General features: G+C 45.7%; 1 protein-coding gene across 2 annotated transcripts in view; it reads right to left on the bottom strand.

The window, feature by feature from the left end:
- The window catches only part of UPF2 (UPF2 regulator of nonsense mediated mRNA decay), a gene marked incomplete at its 3' end in the record, with an annotated part of 673,568 nt that overhangs the window by 103,604 nt on the left and 549,078 nt on the right, over positions 1 to 20,886 (bottom strand). For both annotated transcript variants that reach the window (XM_082254342.1, XM_082254343.1), the window contains exons 2-7: positions 17,468 to 17,785; positions 7,443 to 8,222; positions 5,303 to 5,463; positions 4,654 to 4,851; positions 3,455 to 3,601; positions 3,093 to 3,196 (exon numbers count right to left, since the gene is read on the bottom strand). In XM_082254342.1, the coding sequence (XP_082110468.1) occupies positions 3,093 to 3,196; positions 3,455 to 3,601; positions 4,654 to 4,851; positions 5,303 to 5,463; positions 7,443 to 8,222; positions 17,468 to 17,769 (1,692 nt within the window). In that variant the 5' untranslated portion in view covers positions 17,770 to 17,785. The remainder of the gene's footprint in view (positions 1 to 3,092; positions 3,197 to 3,454; positions 3,602 to 4,653; positions 4,852 to 5,302; positions 5,464 to 7,442; positions 8,223 to 17,467; positions 17,786 to 20,886) is intronic.

Below are 20,886 nucleotides of genomic sequence, written 5' to 3' on the forward strand. Positions count from 1 at the left end.
TGAGGAGGGGCTCCCACCGCCAAAATAGCCGCCCACAGGGCTCCACTGTCATGGCTGCCGCTATTTTCAATGGCAAACCACCGCAAAATGGTTGCCCGGCTACACAAATATGGCCACCGTGCCTAGAATCACACAGGCTTTAGCAAAATGGCGGCACCACAAGACTTCCAGGGATCCTTAGGCCTCATGGACAGGCCGAGGAAGGACGGCGGAAGCCCCCACCAGGTACAAACCCCCCCCCCCGCACAGCCAATCGTCCGATCGCCAGCAGCGCACCCCCTGGCAACCCCGTTGCCAGCATAGCACCCGGTCCCCACCCCAAAAAGGTAGACCAGATCCCCCACACAGCCCCAGCATACGTGTAGGGTAGGGGGGGGTAGGATGGGGTCCACCCCAAAACCCTCCAGGGGGAGAGGGGAGGGACAGCTACTCTCCATACCATGAACTACGTGGGCACCGCTACAGACAGAACCCCTCGCCCTAAAAATAGGGGGGGGGCTGTCGGCCAGAAGGACCGCTGCGACTCGTGCCAAGACCTCGGTCATATGCGGCCTCGCAAGGCGTTTAACTTAGAGGCCAGCCTCCGTCCAGTGGGGCTATGTCACGGCCGCCTTAGCGCGGAGCTGAGGTCTGCGCCACTCTTGCTGGCCAGACTGGGGTGACCACTGGATCTAGATTATCCAGCCCATCGCCCAATCCAGCAGTTGATTGCAGATCTCACGGGGAAAAAACCAGGAGAAATTTCTATGCAGAAGGAAAAAATTTGCCAGGACCAGAGATCCCAGCAAGGAACTAGGTCCTTACTCCTGATTAGGCAAAAAACAGAGTACCTATAGGAGAGAGAGGGAGTATACCCCCTGGGACTGCCCATCGGCATAGCCAGATTCTTTTTCTGCCTAGTGTCCTACTAATGTAGGGGGCAGTTTAACCCAACGGTTATGAAGATCAGGAGCTGTGTCCGTCAAACGAAAAATATATTTTTTTTTAAAAACTGTCATTTTTGGCCAAGTGCATACTGCATTTTCGGTTTCGGCAACAAAATTTCCATTTGTTGCACCTCTTTTTCTCACCTGGCAAAGGTCCTCGATAACCTCTAAGAGAAGAGCCCACTCCACAGGGAGTAGGTTGTTGAGGACTGAGAAAAACTTACTACCATATTTCTACGCTTGGAATGTGGACAGCGGACCATGCAGAACCATGAAGTTCCGCTCAAGACAGGAAGAGATCTACTTCCTCCTGAGCAGCCCAACTTCTGGTGCCTTCCTGATTGTTTATGTACGCCACTGCCGATGCATTGTATGACCGAACCCTTACAGGGAGACCCTTCAGCTGCAAAATGTAAGGTGAACTCAATTCCAGGATGTAGATGGGCAATGACGTCTCCTGCAATGACTAAGTACCCCAGACAGAGAGATTGTCCAGGACTCCACTTCAGCCCGCCAGGCTGCCATCAGTCATCAAAACCCTTCAGGACAGAGGAACTTTCTTATCTCCAACATCTGTGAAGATATCCCGCAGTACAGAGACAGTCTGATTCTGGGGAGCAACTGTATTGAGGAATACAACAGTGTCCTCCTGTCCCAAGTAGTCAAGACATTCTGTTGGAGGGGCCTGGAATACAACTAGGAGTTGCCTCAAAGGAGATTATCAGCGTTCCCAGAACCTACACACAAAGAGGAATCAAGGGATTTATCAGAGTTTTGAGCAATTCCACCTCAGCCCTCAGAGGAAGACATTTGCTCTGAGGGAGAATCACTCTTGCTTGGAGTGTGTACAGCATCAGTCCTAAATATTCCAGCTTATCGGTTTGACGAAGGCTGACTTTTGAAAATTCAGAACCCAGCCAAACCTCTCCAGAGTTTGCACCATTCAAATCACACTCAGCTCCAGAAGCAGAGTTGACTGCTCCTCTTTAGAAGCAAGTCCTCCAGTAAACCTATGACAGGAATACCCAGAGTACGTATTAGCCCCAAGACCAGGGCTAGCACCTCGTGGTTACTCTGGGAGCAGTGGACAGGCTGAACAGCAGGGCCACAAAGTGATGGTCTTCCATCAGCGCAGGAACCTTTGGTAAGTTGGAAAAGACTTGAATGTGCAGTTAGGCATCCTGGATTTCTATTGATGCCAGGAAATCTCCTGTTGTAGGGAGGTACCCACTGACTGCATTCAGAATTTCTTTATTGAAGAAACCTGTTGAGCCTCGTGAGATCCAGGATGGGGTGAACATCAATGTTCCGTTTTGAATTTGCAAAGAGGTTGGAGTAGGAACTGCAAAAACTTTGGTTCTCAGGACCAGAATGATCACTCCATTTGATAGTAGATTAATAATTGGGAGATAAAAAAAACAAAAAAAGTTCTTTGAAGACTCCAAAAAACATTTGGAAGCATAAAGCATGGGGGTGGGGGTTCGGCTCTAGAATTGCAGCAAGCAAGTGCAAGCCACTACGTTGTGGAGCCAAAACTCATCCGCAATCTCCCCCTACAAAACCTTCACGACGATCTGCTAATAATCCACCACCCGAACAAGCAAGTGGGGTGCTCCTTCATTGAGAGTTGGAATCTTCCTCCTGGCTTGGAAGGCTTGTGTCCAGGTCTTTACAAAACTGGGAGTGGGGTTTTGGCTTGGATGCCAAGGTCTGAGGATGGTGAAAGATATTTTTTTTTGAAGTAGAAAGCCTGGTAGGTTTTTGTAATTCAAGCTTCCAATACTTCTTAAGCGACAACAGGGTACTCTTACCCAAAGTTACATTTTGGAAATAAATTATCCAAAGCAGGACTGAACAAATGCCATAAGCAAGCGATTTGGAAGAGCTAGTCTCCTAATACCAGATGGAGACATTGACAAGCTAGTTATTTTTCCTGCAGACTGGACAGACTTTACCATTACCTAATATACTAGCAAAGAAACTGAAGCCTTGCCAAGCTGGGGGGTGTTATGCCTAGGAAGGGGATTTCTTGTCTTTTTTTGTCAGTTTCTACTCACCAGAAGTTGGCAGCATAACCCTACCGTAATAGATTTGAAAATACCCTGTATCCTGGGATGTACACGAAAGAAAGAGAAAGAAAGAAAAATACAGATTTTTCAAAATTACCTTATCTATTAGATCCCGATTTACACAATTAGGCAACTGCTGTATAAATGCATCCACTATGAGCTTCAAATGAGAGCCAGTGCTTGCTTCTTCATCTTCTTGCTCTGTTACAGCAAAAATAAAAAGATAAAAAACGTAAACAATAATACAAGTTTGAATGCACCATTTGAAATCTTTACCCCAGCCTCACTACCAATCCTTTTATTAATGTTCCTAAGCACCATGGTTGTGGGAACAATAGCCTAGATTTCAGTGAACTAGGAGCCTGTAAAAATGCAAGTCTGACATGCATACCATTCCACGTTGCCTTGTTCAGGTATTGTCATTTATTTTTTTTGGCTGCTTTCTAAAACCGGTCTCACCTTGTTCATCGAGAAGCTTTTTAGTTAAGTCTTCAGCTTCCTCTATACCTTCCAGCTCCATGGGATCATCATTTATTTCCAAGGCCTCCAAATCCAGTTCAAGTTCTTCTGTTGTAGACACATCTCTCTCTTTACAGTCTTTGGAATCTGACAAGATACAACATCGAATCCGCTTAAGACAGTAAATCTTAAACAAGATCAGTTTAAAAGAATCTGTCAGGACATTTATTACCTGGCAAAGCCAAAACTCATCCAGCAATCAACATTGCCCCTGTTAAGACTCCTATACACAATGCTTGCTCCTGGGGTCAGCCACATCCCGGTTTGCAATACTTTATAACAGTCACTTTCCTTGAACAAGTAATGTTTAGGGAAAGTCAGGCGATAGACGCCGCTAGCACAGAACGTGACAAGTTATAAATCGTACTGACTGCTTGCTTTTAATGAATGCAGAAAAATATTACAGGTGTATGAATACAGTCCCCATTAGTGAGAATCAAACTAGCAACTTCAAAGTGGACTGTAGATAATACCAGACAATCTAAGGCAACACAAGCAGTCATGGACTATACCATACTAAACTGTTCAATTAGAAATTCAAAGCACATAGGGCCTATTCAAACCAACACATGCACTAGATCTGTTCTAGCTTAATTTTTTTTTTTTTTAACTGGGTGCTGAAATACATTTGACTGACTCCAACACACTCCCCCTAGGGCCACTGTAAGTTTTCTTTGGCCCACCATAAAATAAATGCAGTATCACTTCCACAACTAGGCTGAGGAAGAAAAAAAAAAAAAAAAGACACGACGGCACAATAAGTGGAACTAGAAGCCAGGCAGCACCTTATTGCATATGCATAGGGCCCCCATGAAGCCCCAATTTTTAAAGCAGACTTTGCACTTTATTGAGCAGTAAAAAACATACTGAATATTTTGTACTTCACTGAACCCAAAGTGTAAAGTATGTGCAAGCCACCCTGCACGCCTGACTGGAATCTCAGGATGCTTCAGTCATCTGCTGGTAGTAGATAGCATAGGGGGTTTTGACACAGTACAGATGCTGAAAGTGATGCAAGAATATCAGTGTGAATGGGGGAGCTACAAATACGGATTAAAAAAAAAAAAAAAAGTGGTATCTTAAAATGTTTAAGGTCCGCTTCAAGAAACTATTTGTTTGACAAAATAAGTGAATGTTACCTTTGAGGTCATCCTTTCCAAGATCCTTGCTTTGGGTGCTTCTTTCATTGTCCTTGAACAGAATTGCAGGGACAAATGCTTTAAGGTCAATCATGTTTTCATAGAAGTTGCGAGCATCTTCATCTTCCCATATGCCTCCTTCTAAGTCATAATCACCAGGTTTTCCAGGTGTGAATATATCAATGCCAGGTCCATGTTCTGCAAAAGAACATAAAACCCAAGTTAGAAAATGAATACATTTAAAAAAAATAAAAAAAAAATACACTGAAAAGTAAACCTAGGAAATAAAAAATGACTAACAGCAAACGCAAATATTTTCTCTGCTAATGTAAAAGAGAAGGTGTTTTTCCTGAGGTTCTTAACAAAAGGCAAAGGCAAGGATAAATGGATATGGATATAAGCAATCTAATTCCCTGGTATTTTCTTCTGCAGGCTGAAAAATAAAAGACAACACAGGGTTGGCTGCTACGGGCAAAATCAATGCTTCTCTTTAGATTATTTTCTAGAAAGCATACCTGTCAACAAGGCAAAAAAAAAAAGTCTAGATAGTTACCACACGTGACAACTTCCAAAAGTGCTCAAAAATCAAAAAAGGTATGACCGTACAGATTTTTTCTAGCAAAAGATCATAATATTAATCACAATATACCTTCTGTTACAGGCTTGTCTTGAGGAAGCTCAGGCATATTTTCATCCAGAAGATCAGCAAGAGACTGAGAATTTGCCAATAATTTCTGATAAGATGTTGCAAATTCCTCATATTGCTTGTGTCTGTCTTCACTCAGCTCCCCCTTGGTGTGAAGGATGCGCCTACACCAATAAAAAACACTCAACTTTTCATGCATTTATATTCATATACCCAACAATTTGTTTTTAGAACTAGAAGACAGGCAATACATTAACTAATGTACTCATTTAAACTGGCCACACAATTTACAGTCATAATCTATAAAACGGTCAATACACATTGCAAATTTGATTGAATTGTCTACACAACTTCCTTTAAAATGTACTAAAATTGTCATGCGAGGCCTAACTCAAACAATCTAATCTCAACCCAATCAGGCAGTCCCTTGCTCTACATAGTAGTTAGAGGACTAAACTGGATTGTATAATAGTTGAGGATATCTATGGCCTCATTTACAAAAAAAAAAAAAAAAAAACCAACAAAGTTTAAAAACATATTGTAATGCAAGCACTGATGGGTGTATAAAGCATGATTGTTTGCACTTTCATGCATCTTTCGCCAAATAGCATGAAATTGTGTAATTGGGATGTAATGTGAATTGTTCACATCAAGCTTGCAAAGACCTGTCAGCATCTGAGGTTAAAAAGGCAAATACTCCTTACTAACACGACTTCATTATTTTGCTGCCATTAATACCCCATTAATCTCCTAATTCAGAAATCATTTAACCAATGACATAGAACAATTTAACCTTGCCAACCATCCCCTCACTGTTTTTTATTCAACATTCCAAAAGATGGCATGCTCAGGAGTTCGTATATTGTGAAATTCTAATATCAAGCTGTATACTAAAACTCTAGGAAAATTAATTAGTAGATATGGATTCAAATGCCATCTGTATTGTCAACTTTGCATATTTATGAAAATCAACTCTGTTGGCCAAATGATTCCACACCTTCTCTCACCTAAAATTGCCACCCTATCTAATTTCATGTGTGTAACATAAAAACAGTCACACTCCATCTTCAAAATGTGACAAAAATCAATATAAGAGATAACACTCAGTGAATGCTTAAGTATAAAATGAACCTGTGAGGCTAGCTTCACCCCTTAACGATCGCCCTATAGCAGTTTTACTGCTACATGGCGGTAGCTGTCATCATGGATCATGATCATAGGATCATGTATATATACGTGCGATCTTGCACTTCTAGATTGGGGACGCAAATGCCCCCCGCCAGCTTGCGCCCGCAGGGATTACACACACCGGGAGGTTCTGCCGGCACCCGCCGATCATCAGCCAGAGAGAGAGAACTGCAATCTGCCTATGTAAACAAAGCAGATTGCCGTTCTGACAGAGTCACTAAGACTAAACTCCTTGTTCTGGATCTTTGGTGGGATGACAGTTCTGGAGCTTGCACCATTTCTGTCATCACCGAACACCCTCGACAAGTAGGTTAGGTTTTATTTTTATTTTACTTACCTCTTCCTAAGACTTTAAGCCAGTCACTTGATGCCGTGGTGTCCTCTGGGATGGGTGGTGGTCACTGATGCAGACTGGAGCACTGATGTAATAATCGTTACATAGTGAATGCAGGTTGCCAATGGCAATGTTTACTTAGAGGGGGCGAGCTTCTGATATCCTGCACTCACAGTTAAAGTGGAACTAAAATCCCCAATACTTTCTCCTCTTCAACAGGTTAATGTCCCTGGTTGGCCCAAGCATCTTCTACCCAGGCTTCTTCAGGGTGCTGGGCTTCAGCCATCTTCATTGGCCCTGTGGGATGATGTCACTCCTGTGCATGCACAGGAATTCAGTCTTCCCAGCTCACAGGATATATGCCAGAATGTAAACTGAGATGCGCTTGCACAGCTCAGCGTGCATTCCAAAAAGGACTGGGAAAAGGTAGGAAATGTAATTTTGTTGCAAAAGAGGCATTGCAGGTCTCTTCTACAAGAAACAGCCTTCTTGCAGTTTTTAAAAGATTTAGTTCTGCTTAAGGTCTTCAGTCTTCTGAGTTAAGTGACCCTGAACCAGGATAAAGGCAATGTGTATGTAATATATTATATAGAAAAGCCTCTATGGCTGTTACCAACTCACCTGTTCTGGCGTTCTATGTTTTGTAGCTCCCGATGGTCCCTTTTTAGGTGCTTTGTAAGAGAAGTGAAGTATTCCTTCAGCAAATTCTGGAAAGGCTGTTGTTTCTCTGGACTTATGATCTCACTTGGGGGAAAGTTGAGACCAAACTTCTCAGATGCATGCTTAACTTTTCTGGGAATTAAACCTGCAATATCATCACCGCAGTGACGGCAGAAACTTATAACTACAGACACATGAGCATGAGACTCCCGATCGGCATTAATGATATTTTTCAGCTGCTCATAAATTAAAGAGAGGCCTTCCTTGTCAGTGAAGATCCCAATAATAGTTAACTCAGCAATGAAACGCAAATCGGTTCTAAGTTTGGTTATATTGGGCGTTTTATCCTCTTTCCGAGCCTCAAAATGCTTCTTCCATACCTGAAGGAGAGACTGAGCAAAATCTGCATACCGCTGGTGGAACAGAGAACACAGATGGACTGCACAGTTGACATCAGAAATTTTAAGTTTTGCTTCAACTATGGAAGCGGCAGCTTCTGCTATGTATTTGCTTAGGTTAAGGCCATTGAAATCATGAGATAAAGAATCTCTTTGCTGCTCAGTAATGGTTTTAAGCTTCTTCACAAAGGCAGTGTTTTTCTTGAGGCTGGAGTCCAGTTTGCTAAAGAAATGCTCTTCAGGTCGGTGTTCAGGAGCACTTTGATTCTTGCTGCGAAGTTCTTTTCTGGACAGATGTCGCTCCCAGGCTTCCTGGTGCAGCTGATGTGCTTCTTCCTTCTCTCTGCACAGAAGTAAACAATAATTTACAATTCTCTTTATAAGTAATTTAGAACTGTGCAGTATGGGAAACAATTTTACTGACAATTACACTTTTGCCATTCAAATTGTAACAGTCATATTCAACGTTTTCCAAACATGGAGAATAAATCACTGGAATTTAAAAACACATGCACCAGGAAAATTCACCTGCAGTGATTATTCAGGGAATGTCACATTGGATTTGAAGAACTAGATTTCAAAAAATAGAATACACAACTGGAGTAATGTTTTTCTAGCCTCTCCCTATGTAGTTCTTAAAGAAAGAAAAAAAAAAATAAAGTAATGTATACTTTGGTCCTGCTAAATGTTTGACAAATTTCTTCTTCACAAACTGCAGAGAAACGATCAAGCATCAGGGAAAGCTGCAGGATTTTCTGTTAGCCCTCACTTTGTTGTCTGAAGCACAACCTGCATTCAGATCACACTTCAGACAGCAATTGGCAGACAGTGAGGAGGTGTTTCGCCTCCCCACTGTTTAACACCTTAATTAATGGACAACTGAGCCCATTCTGGGCAGTTGCAGCATTGACACGTTCACTTCTTAAAGGATCAATTCACCTTTTAATAAATAAAAATGCACATTTTTTTTTTTTTTACAGGTTAAAAAAAAAAGTGCTTTTTATTAAAAAAAAATAATAAAAAAATAAAAAAAATGGTAGGAGCCTGGAAAACATTGCAGCCGCAATTAGCAGATCACTGGTGCCATGCAGGACATTTGCAGACTGAAAGTGTAAGCTGTCTGCCCGTACATCCTTCATCATATGGGCAGGCAGCTTCACACTGACAGAAAAAAAAAAATCAATGAACTATCAGAGCACTCAACAGTGCCGTGGTAGTTCATTGAGAACTACAAACTGTCAGCTGCAAAGGCTATTATGCGGTTATGAATGTCCGTGAATGAATGATGCGGTATGTGGGCAGAGACCCGCATGGCCACGCTCTTTTCAAAAAAGTGACAACTTGTACAGGGAACTTCTTCCTGTACTACTGTTACACAGAGGCCGCGGATCCCTGAGTGGCTGTAGGAGCAGAGACAGGTTACATGTTCCACTCTAAAAACCAGGTGGAACATGGAACATGTTCCTGATGGTTAACTTATCCTTTAAATGGGTCATGCTTGGCAGGTGGTACCCGCCCGCTGAGTGCGACATGGCATAGAATTCCTGTTGCGGTCCCACAACATCCTGGCATGTGTACACCCCTGACCACTGCCTCAGCAGCAACAGGGGAAGCAGTTGAGGGGGAACGTGAAAAGGAGGCCTTATTGTTACTTGCTTAAATAAGAAGACTTTATTGGGTTTCAAAAACATGTATAATTAATCCAGAGTTAGTTCAAAGGGAATGTACAACATATGTGTTATATTTCTTCAGTTATGTATAACTTTAAGGTGTATGTTAAAAAAATTAAATTCTAAATCTTGCAAAACGTTTTTAGTTTTAGATAAAATGGAGAAGGAATGGAACCAGTCAGGTTTTTAGTGCTGTATGTGTCCCCATTAAGGAGATTCAACCTCTGTTTGTCCTGCTCATTCTCACCATATTTGAAAGAATAGAAAATCCCTCTCTTCAAAAGATCACCAGAAAAGGAATATAACGGAATTTTTGTAAAATCTTACCTGTAAAATTCCTTTCTCTGAGTCCTCCGACAGTCGCCGCCTCTTCATATTCGTCACATATGGGGTATTAGACTTTGCTCCGAAGGAGTAGCTAGGCAACAGAATATGTTAACAATAAAGCTTTAACATATCCCACCCTCAAGGGGTGGTCCCCTCAGTCAATACCCTCCTACTTCCTGCAACCATATCTCAGTTTTAGTGGAATAGCAGTAGAGTATACATTCAAACCCCAAAAGAGGGGCGGGGGCGGCGACTGTCGGAGGACTCAGAGAAAGGAATTTTACAGGTAAGATTTTACAAAAATTCCGTTTTCTCTTACGTCCTCCGACAGTCGCCGCCTCTTCATATTCGTCACATATGGGGACGTCCCAAAGCAGTGCAAACATGAGGGGTGGGAAACGCATCCGCGCCGAAAGGCAACGCAGTCTCCACATCAAAGAAAGGAACCTTACCAAAGGAAGGAAACCAGCTGGGCAACAGCAAAAATAAGTGCTCAACAGGAGCAACAACCCAGGAAAAAACAAAAAAACCAGGGGATACAAAAAACTATCCCAACAGCCAGGAGTCCCCCCAACAAGGGACCCTATGGAACAGCCGCACTAAGAACCTTGCGGCCAAAGGAAGCATCCGCCGATGCCTGAACATCTACTTTGTAGAATTTTGTGAAAGTGTGTACGGTCGACCAAGTCGCCGCCTTACACACCTGGGCTACAGAAGCCCCATGACGGCAGGCCCAAGACGTACTCAGTGATCTAGTAGAGTGCGCCTTCACAGACACAGGGGGAACCTTCCCCTGCAAGGCATAGGCCTGTTCAATGGTCTGCCTGATCCATTTGGCAATGGTAGAGGCGGAAGCCGCCATGCCCTTCCGAGGACCCTCTGGAAGAACAAACAAGGAGTCAGTCTTACGAAAAGACTCAGTCGATTTAAGGTAAACCCTTATCGCCCGAACAACATCCAGAGAGTGCAATCTCACCTCCTTCGGATGTTTAGGCTTCGTGCACAACGAAGGCAAAACAATATCCTCGTTAAGATGGAATTCCGAAACTCGTTTCGGTAGAAAAGAAGGATTAGGTCGCAAGACCACCTTATCCAAATGAACAACCAGGTACGGAGACTTGCAGGACAAAGCCGCCAGTTCCGACACTCTGCGAGCCGAAGTGATCGCCACCAAAAAGGCGACCTTTTTGGACAACATAGACAACGAGATCTCCCTGATCTGTTCAAAAGGAGCACGTTGTAACACAGATAGAACTAGATTCAAGTCCCAAGGGGGCAAAGGATCCCTCCTAGGAGGAACCAGATGCCGCACACCCTGAATAAAAGTGCCAACCAAGGAGTTGGAAGCCACGGGACGTTGAAACAGAACGGCCAGCGCCGACACCTGACCCTTAATCGTAGCCAGCGCCAAACGCTGATCGACACCCGTCTGAAGGAAAGACAGCACACGGGAAACCGAGTACGTGCGGGGTGAAAACCCCCTGGACTCACACCAGGCAAAATAGGCCTTCCAAGTACGGTAATAAACCTTCCCCGAGGAAGACTTCCTCGCGTTGATCAAAGTATGAACGACCTCTGGAGAGAGACCCTTCTCCTTCAGGACCTCGGTCTCAACAGCCAGGCCGTCAAAGCCAGCGACTGTAAAGCAGGATGGTAAATCGGTCCTTGAGACAGTAGATCGTCTCGAAGAGGCAGACGCCAAGGAGCGTCGACCGCCAGATTCACGAGGTCTGCGTACCAGGACCGGCGAGGCCAGTCCGGTGCCACAAGAATCACCGTGCTGCGTTCCGAGTGCAACCTGCGAAGGAACCTGGACAGCAACTGAATCGGTGGAAACGCGTACATCAGCCTGTACTGATGCCACGGGGCCACTAACGCGTCCGACGCGTCTGCCCGAGGGTCGCGCGTCCTTGCCACGAACCTCTTCACCTTGTAGTTGAGGCGAGACGCGAACAGGTCCACATCTGGAAGACCCCACTTCGCGCACAACATCTGGAAGACAGCCGGGTGGAGAGACCATTCCCCCTGATCCAGGGTCTGGCGACTCAGATAGTCCGCCTGCCAGTTCTCCACTCCCGGAATGTGAACCGCCGTTATCGCCGGGACATGAGTCTCGGCCCAAGACAGAATGTCGGCCACTTCTCGAGCCGCTCGGGCACTCCTGGTGCCCCCTTGGTGGTTGATGTAGGCCACCGCCGTGGCATTGTCCGTCTGCACCCGAACCGGGCAGCCCTGCAGCCGGTCCGTCCAGCGATGAAGACAGAGCCTTATCGCACGCAATTCCAGAATGTTGATCGGAAGGGAAGACTCCCCCTCCGACCAGGTCCCCTGGGCGGACAGAACGCCCAGAACACCACCCCAGCCCGACAGGCTGGCATCCTTGGTGATTATCGTCCACGAGATCGGACGAAACGACTTGCCCCCGGACACCAACGGGGACTGGAGCCACCACAGAAGGTTTTCCCTGGTGCGATGACTCAACGAGATCTGAAGATCCAGAGATTGAGGTCGCCCGTCCCACCTGGACAGGATCTCCGCTTGGAGACCCCGCGTGTGAAACTGCGCGAAAGGAATCGCCTCGAAGGCCGAGACCATCAATCCCAGACATCTCATACCCGTCCGCAGAGACGAGTGTGGAACGTCCCTGAGGGACCTGACTTCCTCCTGAAGAGTCCTGAGTTTATCTTCCGGCAGGAAGACCTTCGCCTGCACCGAGTCCAGTATCATTCCCAGATAGGGGAGACGAACCGACGGACTCAGTGTCGACTTTGGAACATTTATCGTCCAACCGAACTCCTGCAGAGTTTGCATTGTGACAGACAGGTCCTTCTCCAGACCCTGTCTGGTCGCAGACCGAACCAGAATGTCGTCCAGATACCCCAGGACAGAAATGCCCTGGGCTCTCAATAATGCCAGAACCGGTGCAAGCACCTTGGTGAAGACCCGCGGAGCCGAGGCGAGCCCAAAGGGCAACGCCACAAACTGGTAGTGATCCTCCGCAATGGCAAATCGAAGGTACCTCTGATGACCCTCGAATATGGGGATGTGAAGGTACGCATCCTTCAAATCGATGGAGGCCATGAATTCCCCCGGAACCAGGGCAGCCACCACCGAGCGCAGGGATTCCATGCGGAACTTGCGAACCCGCACAGAGCGGTTCAGAGCTTTCAAGTCCAGAATCGGACGAACCTTGCCCTCCTTCCTGGGCACGGTGAACAGATTGGAATAAAACCCCCGAAATCTGTCCCGATGAGGCACCGGAACCACCACTCCCGGAGCCCTCAGGTCCCGCACCGCCAGGTGCAGATCCCGCAGGCGCTCTGGAGACAGTTGAAGATTTGAGGGAAAAAATCTGCTCTCCGGCCGAGAGAGAAACTCGATCTTGTAACCAGATCGAACGATTTCCAGAACCCATCTGTCCCTCACACGGGCCAACCAGGGCTGAAGAAAACCGAGCAAGCGTCCCCCCACCCCAAAACTGGGTGAGGGCGCCCCTTCAGGCCGAACTGTTATGGGCCGCAGGTCCGGATTGACCGGACTTCTGTTTCCCAGACCAGGGCTTCTTCTGAGAGCCTTGGCCCTTGAACGGTCTGCCCTTGTAGTGCGGCCGAAAGGCACGAAAGGACCCCTGAGGGGGCCGAAAATGAGCATGCTTCTTCCCAGAAGCCCCCTTAGCCTTGGGGAAATGGGGCAAGAGAGTGCTCTTACCCCCGGTAATCCCCTTAATCAACACATCCAGGGACTCCCCAAAAAGGCGAGACCCATCATAAGGCAGATTGGCTAAGGTTTTACGTGAAGATTGGTCCACCGACCAACATTTCAACCAAACCAGGCGGCGAGACAACACCGCCACGCTGTGCACACGCGCAGCCAACGGAATCAGGTCCAGGTCCGCATCACACAGATACATGACACCCTGGTGGATCTGATCCACCATATCCAGGGTCGCCGCCGAGGCCGAATCGGCCACTAGGACGCGCCTAAGCATCTGCGTCCAACTTGCGATCGCCTGGGCCGCCATGAGAGAAGCAAACAGAGCCTTAAGCATAGAACCCGTAACAGAATAAGTATGACGGGCAAGAGACTCCAGTCTCCTATCCGTGGCATCACGGAAAACAGGGGATCCCTCTGCAGGGATCGCAGTGGCTTTGTTCAAAACCGCAATAGCATGATCCACTGGCGGAGGCACACACCACCGTTCATCAGTGGCAGGCGAGAAAGGATAACGCAGCTTAAATTTACTTGGTACCGCAAAAGGCTTGCGCAAATCGCGCCATTGGTCCTTAACAGCGCGCTGAAAATCAGCATTGCAGGGAAAAACCTGCGGCGTCCTGCGTTTTCTCTGCGTCCCATAAGCCGCCAAGGCAGCTGGGGGACACACCTCGTCCTGCAAACGTAGCGTCTGCTTAATGGAAGCAATCAACTCATCCATGATTGCAAGCTCTTCAGGCGAGCCAGGGGGAGAATTATCAACCCCCTCAACTTCAGCCTCTACCTCAGACCCCACTAGATCAAGAGAGGAGCGGGACCCCGATAGGGGGGTCCCCGCCAGAACAGCCCCATCACCTTCACCCTCAGAATCAGAGGACAGAGCAACTCTGGGCCGTTTAGTAGATTGAGCAGCCACCAGCATTTGCACCTGTGCAGCAAGGCCAGCCACAATAGTGGCTAAATCCCCCCCTGGGGGGGAAACAGCGGTCCCCTGGCTTTCCACCAATACTGTGGGAAACTTGCCCTCCTGAGAATCCATTGCCCCTGTATGCCAGACAACCAAGGGTTAACTGCCCCCTTGCGGCAAGCGCAGCCCACCGCACCACACTCAGGCACAATGAGACCCCCACAGGGAATATACAGACTGAATACAGGCAATGGAACACAGGAATAGAAGGATAACACCTGAGGAGACTCCGCTGCTGCTGCTGCCTCGATCGGTGCTTCCAGGAGAGAGGAAGCGATGCTGCCAGGGCGCTCTATGTAAGCCTATGGAGGCTACAAGAAAATGGCCGCCGTGCATGTAAACCATGCGGCCGGAGCGGGCGCCGGTAAAATGGCGTCGTTTGGCGCCGAAATCGCCGCTCCACAGTGCCTAAAATCACACACAATATTATCCCATTATATGGATACATGTTAGATCGCCGCAGCGATCGCTGTATATGCCCCAACATGCCATTAAAAACATGCCCCACAGCACACAGCTCCTCACACTGCCCAGCCTGACATACTCAGTGTCATACAGCTCCCCCCCCCCCTCCTTGCAGCCCACAGCATGCAGCCGAGAGATAGGGAGACAAGCAGTGTGATTAAAGGCAGGTTACACAGTCCCAGACTGAGACCCCCCCCAGACAGACAGGTCCCCACATAGATACACTTACCTCACATGGCGTGGGGAACCCGCACAGGCGAACAAGCCGCTGCACATGAGGCAGGGAGAGTCGCAATTCAAGACGCACACAATGGCGGTTCAGAAACCGCACAGCGTCCGGTGAGGTAGCCACCTCACCAATCATCCCTGCACCGAACAGGGATGGGTCGTTCACTGTGCCAGGAGCGTTACCTGGCTGAACGCTCGATGGCAGACTGGGAAGCCACTGACCCACGACCTGCGACCAGGGGGATCAGCCCGAGACCCAGTCCGCATGATCCTCTTCGTCCGAAGAACTAACTAATGCTGACAAAAATAACAGCTAAGTAAAGGTAGAGAGAAAACTCAAACAAAATATCAAAAAGAAGAAAGAGTCTGGGACAAAAAGTCCCAGCACAGAGAGAGCCAGCCACTCCTGACAAGCTAGACATTAAAACTGAGATATGGTTGCAGGAAGTAGGAGGGTATTGACTGAGGGGACCACCCCTTGAGGGTGGGATATGTTAAAGCTTTATTGTTAACATATTCTGTTGCCTAGCTACTCCTTCGGAGCAAAGTCTAATACCCCATATGTGACGAATATGAAGAGGCGGCGACTGTCGGAGGACGTAAGAGAAAAGGGAAATTGTCAAATAGGAACACCAATTCTGGTGACCCTGGTAACTATCAGGATTTCCCTCACTTTGGGGGATTCCTTCTTCTTTCCTTTTGAGGCTATAGCACAGGAAGTTAAGGGAAAGCTCCCCAATGTACAAAATGAAATAAAAATAAAAAAAAAGCGATATTGATCCTTCCATATGCTCTTAAAAATAAAAAGTTGTCACTTCACTTTAAGGTCATTCTCAAATTAGTTCACAACTGTGGATAAATGCTGTACAGTAAACACATCCACAGTAGAATGAGTAAGCAAAAAAGACTCAGGGGCGGGGCACAGCTCTCTGCCTATCCACATAAAGATGTTCCCTTGATCCTCAATCTGCAGTAACAGTGTAGAGCTAGTGCTGGGCTTTCTTGCTAGACCGCCCAAGATACGCATTTAATATTCTAAAGAATGGAAATGAAAGCAAATATTAGGATTTAAATAGTGCAAGTCTTCCATGCTTCACAAGTGGCACGTGGGGACGGGGGCGGGCACTTTACATTTCTTTTTTTTTTATTGTTTATTTTTACACTTTCCCTTTAATTTTTTTTTTTTGATCACTTTTATTCCTATTACAAGGGAATAAAAGTGATAAAAAAACCCCCACGGGTTGGGGTGATGGTATGTCCCCTCCCACCGCCTGTAAGAACGATCAAGCGTCAATCGGCTGAACAGCTGCTATGATTGTTCTTATGATGAAGGGAATCGCCGGCTGAAAAAAATGATATCTGAATGATGCCTGCAGCTGCAGGCATCATTCAGATATCCCCACTCAAAGCATATGACGTCCAGCGGTAAGGAAGTGGTTAAAAAAACGCTCATAAATGCTGATAAACTCTCAAACTCAGCATGTAAAAGCTGTGAAACTAAAGTTTTTCACCGTTGGTATGCAGCTGTCAAGTTTCCAGCCCTCAGAAAAGGTTTTCAACCACCCTGTGTACATGAGCCCTTAGAGGTGGCAGGGGACAGCTGCACCTGGGATTGGTACTGCAGCCATCTGGCAGAGTAGGGGCTCTTTCACACGGGCGGTCTGATCAGATCCGCCTGTCAGTTTTTTAGGCGGCTCTGATCGGATGCCCCATTCAGCCCTATGGAGCAGCGGATGTCAGCGGTGACATGTCCGCTGACACCCACATCCGATCCTGTCGGTGAAATCTGGATGGATGGAAACCCTATTTTCCATCCGTCCTGGGGATCGGATCGGATGGGATCGGATGAGAGCGGACAGGCGGTCCGCTCTCATTCGATTCCCCATAGAGAGCAGCGGGGGCTATGACACCTCCCTCTCCGCACTGCAAGCGGAGACGGTGCTGTCATCCGATGGCTCAGCAGGGATCGCGGACCGATCCCCACTGAGCAGCACGGATCCGCCTATGGAGGCGGACTGTGTGAAAGAGCCCTAGGACTGTTTCTTTTCTAAAAAGACATACTTCTCTTCTAAGCAGAGGAGAGTTTTTTACTGGTGAAAAAAAATCAAACGTACTGTGATTTTGGGGGTGCCATGGATTACGAAGCATTTGACTCTACATACATCATTAACAAGAAACTCCTCATTTCTTACATTTAAACTATAAGAAAACATGTCTTACTTTAACTGATTTGCAGCAGCTTCTTGATCATCCGCTTTCTTCCTCTGATCATCTTGCACTTGTTTTTCTTCTTCCTCGGTTTTCCCCACAGCATCTTCTTTTTTTTTAACATCCTTATCCTCTTTCTTGCGTCCATCATCAGGTTTCCTTTTCTTCTCCTCAGTGGCCTTTGATTGGTCTCTTTTGCTGCTCAACTTCTCATCTTTTGCTCTCTCTCTGCTGCTGGTTGGCCTTTTCTCACTACAATCTCTAACAGAATCTCTTTCCTCCATGCCGGGTACTTTCTTTCGTTCAGCTGGCATTTTTTCCAAACTAAGCCTGGGATAAAAAGTAAAATATGTAAATATGTAAAAAGCATAAATCAAGTGGCCATAAAAGGAAACACCATTTTCTTCCATAATATATTATATATATATATATATATATATATATATATACACACACACACACACACACATACACAAACACGCATATATTTTATTAAACCTCAACTCCAAGCACAATAACTTGTAAAAAAAAAAAAAAAAAAATTATATATATATATATATATCCATAAAAAAAAAATGATTATAATGTGCATGCACCAAGGACCTGTACCTTTGCAAACACATTTGTTACCACGTAAAAGTAGCAGTGGCAAATCCTTTAGAGGATTACTAAACTTACTAAATTCAGGACCCTGCATTTACTATATCTGGTCCCCCACAGTATATGGAAATGCAATTTTAGCAAATATAAACTGCTAAAAATCTTTTCTCCTCAGCAGTATATAGCAGTCTTGTGACTTCCATCAGTGTCTATTTAAAGCTTCTAGGAGGAATTCTCATTCTACTCTGTCTTTTGAGGCTGCAGGTCCCCTGACCCTCTGTCTGGACAGTGCTGATTGGCCCTGTGCAGATCATATGCACCATCCCAAGGAAAAAAAAAAAAACTCTCTAGCAATACACACCTAACTGAGCATGTGCAACTTGCCCACAAGGCTCTGTCTTATCAAGGGATGGATTGGGGACAGTGGAAGAAGGGGAAGATCAGAGAAGACAGGATCAAACACTCTTTTCCAGGGTGGATTTGATTTATATCAAAATTTAAATCACTAGTAAAAAAAAGCTTGATTTAAATCATAATTTTTAAAGAGCAACTGTCATCTCCGTCCCGCAGTGGCTCCTCCTTTGACCTGCTGTTGACTCACCGACAGTCCCATTCACTTTATTGATGGAAAATAATAAAAACAAAGAATTAAAAAAATTAGACAATATTATCACATACAAAAATACTAATAAACAATGGGTCATCCCTTTTAGCCCCCTCCCACCAAAGCTACCACCCTTCCCATACCGTACTCCAAGTTACATTATTCAACTAAACATTTTAAATATCAGCATAAACAGGTACTAAGACGGGAGTTTTTATCCATACTTGCATGTTCTCTTCTAATATTTCCTCCTCTTTCATAAGCCATTTTTTCTCTAAATTATGGTATTATTTACTTTCCTCAACCAATCTACTATACATGGAGGTTTTGATTATATCCATTTCTCTGTTCTAGCTTTCCTAGCCTGATATAAACATCCCAAAACTGCTATTCTCTTTGCCCCATACCCCTCTCTCTGTTCCATATACCCACATTCACTTTACTGGGACGGCTGGTGATCCAGCAGTGACACAACAAGGTGAGGGACGTGGCGGCAGCAGGGGAGTGGATGCCTGCTAACATGCGCTGCCATGATGGATCTGAAATGACAGGCGCTCTTTAAAATGTAAGGACTCATTCTTGCTGGTAGTTAGTATGAAAATTTGTGAATGTAGCAATGCAGTGCATGTTATCACAGCTTGAAGCTCTTGGGTTCTTTGTATGACTTTACCAAAAATGTAAATATTGCAGAATATACACAGCCTAAGCGCCGGTTCACATACACGCGACGCTACTTCCCGGGGCGACCTCCGAGATCACGGTGCGAGCAGCGCGCCGCGACCTCGGAGCGGCCGCCACGGACTTCATAACATTGAAGTCTATGGCGGTCGCCTCCTGGTCGCCCCAAAGAAGCTCCGGACCCTTTTTCTAAGTCGGAGCGACTTGTGTCGCTCCTATTAGAATGGGTCCGCAGCTTCCCTATGGGAGGCGACCTGCGGCGACCTGTGAGGCGACCAGGTCGCCTTAGTGTGAACGGGGGCTCATGCTATCTAAGCTTAATTTCATGCTAAACTAAACAAATATTTTATCTTAAATTGAAAACTATCTTTAGATAGATTTTTACTCCAAAAGCATTTTATTTTAAAAAAATTTTTATAAAAATCAAAATCAGATTTAAATAAAAAAATTAAAAAAACTGCTTTAACCACTTACCAACCACCCGCCGCAGTTTTACGTCAGTCCTTTGACGCTAAATACCGGGTTATGGCAGCAGGGAGCTGCCATAACCCCGGTATTTTTTTGAAAACGGCAGGCGATCGGCTTTCAGATAAGGGTGGTCCGTTCGACACGGGGCCACCCTTACGGTGCAGGGGAAGAGGTGCACCCCCACCTCCCACCGCGTCCCAGCCGTTTTCCCCGCTTATCCGGTCCCAGGTCCTCAGCCAGGAATTCGAGTGAGGGCAAGATGCCTAGCAACCGCTTTAAAGGGCCGATCTTTTTTCAAAGTTTTTTTTTCTTTTTTAGTGTAGTCATGAGGTCTGAGGTCTTTTTGACCCAATATCTCACAATAAAGAGGACCTGTCATGCCTATTTCTATTACAAGGGATGTTTACATTACATTTACATACAAAATAATAAATAATATAGGAAAAAAAAATTAAAGCGCCCTGTCCCTGTTAACTCTCGCGCAGAAGGGAATGCATAGGGAAGCCCCGCCCACATATGTAAACAGTGTTCAAACCACACATGGGGTATTGCCGCGATCGTTAAGAGCGAGTGCAATAATTTGAGCCCTAGACCTTCTCTGTAACTCTAAGCTGGAAACCTGTAGAAATTTTTAAAGTGTCGCCTATGGGGATTTTGAAGTACCAAAGTTTGTCACCATTCCGCGAGCGTGCGCAATTTTGAAGCATGACATGTTGGGTATCTATTTACTCGGCGCAACATTATCTTTCACATCATGGAAAAATATTGGGATAACTTTACTGTTTTCTTATTTTTTAATTTAAAAATTGAAATTTTCCCCCAAAAAATTGCGTTTGGAAGAACGCTGCGCAAATACGGTATGATAAAAAAATAATATTGCAACGATCTCCATTTTATTCTGTAGGCTCTCTGCTAAAAAAAATATATATTATAAATGTTTGGGGGTTCCAAGTAGTTTTCTATTTTCTAGCAAAGAAACTGATTTTTAGCTTGTAAACACCAAGTGTCAAAAATAGGCCCGGTCTTAGGCCCCTTTCACACTTGTGCGACTTGTAATGCGATTTGGGACTGCAAAATCGCA

Source organism: Pelophylax lessonae (genome assembly GCF_965119305.1).
Source record: "Pelophylax lessonae genome assembly, chromosome: 4".
NCBI lineage: Eukaryota > Metazoa > Chordata > Amphibia > Anura > Ranidae > Pelophylax > Pelophylax lessonae.